This window comes from Plectropomus leopardus, unplaced genomic scaffold, assembly GCF_008729295.1.
Source record: "Plectropomus leopardus isolate mb unplaced genomic scaffold, YSFRI_Pleo_2.0 unplaced_scaffold25705, whole genome shotgun sequence".
Lineage (NCBI taxonomy): Eukaryota > Metazoa > Chordata > Actinopteri > Perciformes > Serranidae > Plectropomus > Plectropomus leopardus.
Window position 1 is genome coordinate 398 of NW_024627941.1, and position 1,529 is coordinate 1,926.

The 1,529-nt window shown below is 41.0% G+C and overlaps 1 protein-coding gene across 1 annotated transcript; it reads left to right on the forward strand.

Annotated features, from left to right (window-relative positions):
• Positions 1-345: 345 nt before the first annotated feature.
• On the forward strand, positions 346-1,139 carry LOC121966732 (rho GTPase-activating protein 20-like). Its single transcript, XM_042516800.1, has 2 exons — positions 346-536; positions 752-1,139. Exons 1-2 carry the CDS (start codon positions 481-483, stop codon positions 1,032-1,034), a joined length of 339 nt encoding a protein of 112 aa, XP_042372734.1. The 5' UTR covers positions 346-480; the 3' UTR covers positions 1,035-1,139.
• The last annotated feature ends 390 nt before the right edge of the window (positions 1,140-1,529 follow it).

Consider the following 1,529-nt stretch of genomic DNA (forward strand, 5'->3'; position numbering starts at 1 on the left):
CTGCCATCCGACTCAGCCTCAGTGTGACAGGACAAGCTGTTCACAGCAGAGCAGCTGAGATTGGCTTGTTAATGTAATCTGGATTATAATCTGTTATTATCTGCAGGGATAACAAAGAGCCTCTGTGCACGAGTGCTTAAACTGTTTCACTTCTTTACACCACAGCACCTGAGATCCCTCACTTATATTCATTTATACGTGCCACAGACGTCATATCTCTCACCGTAAAGTGAAGCATAAAAATGTTCAAAAATAAAAATGATGAATATATGTTATAAAGTATAAAATACATACAGTCTATGTGAGTTAAGAGGAATCATTAAACATGATTTATATGGATTTTTTTTTTTTTTTTTTTTATGACTGATACATTTTCAGACAAATGTAACGTTGACTGACTTCCTGACGCGTGCGTGTTTTTAGGATTTTTTACGCAGCATCCCAGGCAGCTTGTTGTGTTGTGAGCTGCATGAAGAGTGGATGGACGTGCTGGAGGAAGAGGAGGAGGAGGCAGAGCAAGTGCAGGACATAAAGAGGTAACATGTACACACTCTGTACTGTTACTCTTCATAGTACCATTTAACAGGGTTTTTACAAGGTGCTTGAAATACCTCAAAAATCAGACATTTTTTTTTACTTGCTCCCTTTGCTTGAAATATCGGTGTGGATATCGGAACGCGTGTTTTTCGATACTCGGAGCCTTCTTCACGTTTGATCTCCTCTTCCTTTTCCCGCTTGTGTTTTTCTGCAGGATGGTTCGTCGTCTGCCTAAAGAAAACGCCCTGCTGCTGCGCTACCTGCTGGCCATGCTGCACGGTATCCAGGGCAACGCCCACGAGAACCAGATGACGAGTTTCAATTTATCAGTGTGCATCGCTCCCAGCATGCTTTGGCCTCCTGGAGCGCCATGCAGCCCCGAGGTGGAGGGAGAAGGAACTAAGAAGGTGAGAGCGTCTGTACTTTTTTTAAGTGAGACTCCTCATGGACGTAATTTAGCCTTTTATTTGTACACGTCTGTTGTTTTAGTTATGTGAAAGAACCCAAAAGAAATGCATTAGAAAGATATGAGATATGCATTAAGAATAATTGTTATTGAACAACGAAGCCTTTTTTAAAACTCTTGTTTTTCAAGAAAATTACCCGCAAAATAAGAAATTGAAAAACACAAACAAGAAAATGGCCGAGAAAAAGTGTAAAAGAGCCACCAGTATATCCTGGTTCATATTCCAGTTTCAGCAAACATGACAAAAGCATCTTTATAAATGTTACCAGTCGTCGCTTTGACAACTAACACTTTGTGGAATTTGACCCCGAACTTTGGCTCCTGCTGCCGTTTTGACTCGGACACTCAGGATTGTTTTAATGTTGCAACGCAATTAAATCGGTCTGTCTGAGCCGCGTCGCAGCTCGCTAACAAAGAGGAGTTTGTTACTTCTGTCTGCGGGCAACGCAAAAAAAAAAAAAAAAAACAGCTCAGAAGCAATCCCAAGAAACAATAGTGAACCAAATGCCCACATTTAGCTGATTAA

Coding starts and splice junctions, on each gene's coding strand:
- LOC121966732 (XM_042516800.1), top strand. CDS start 481: ATGGACGTGCTGGAGGAAGAGGAGGAGGAGGCAGAGCAAGTGCAGGAC. Junction 537..751: donor CAAGTGCAGGACATAAAGAG/GTAACATGTACA, acceptor GTTTTTCTGCAG/GATGGTTCGTCGTCTGCCTA.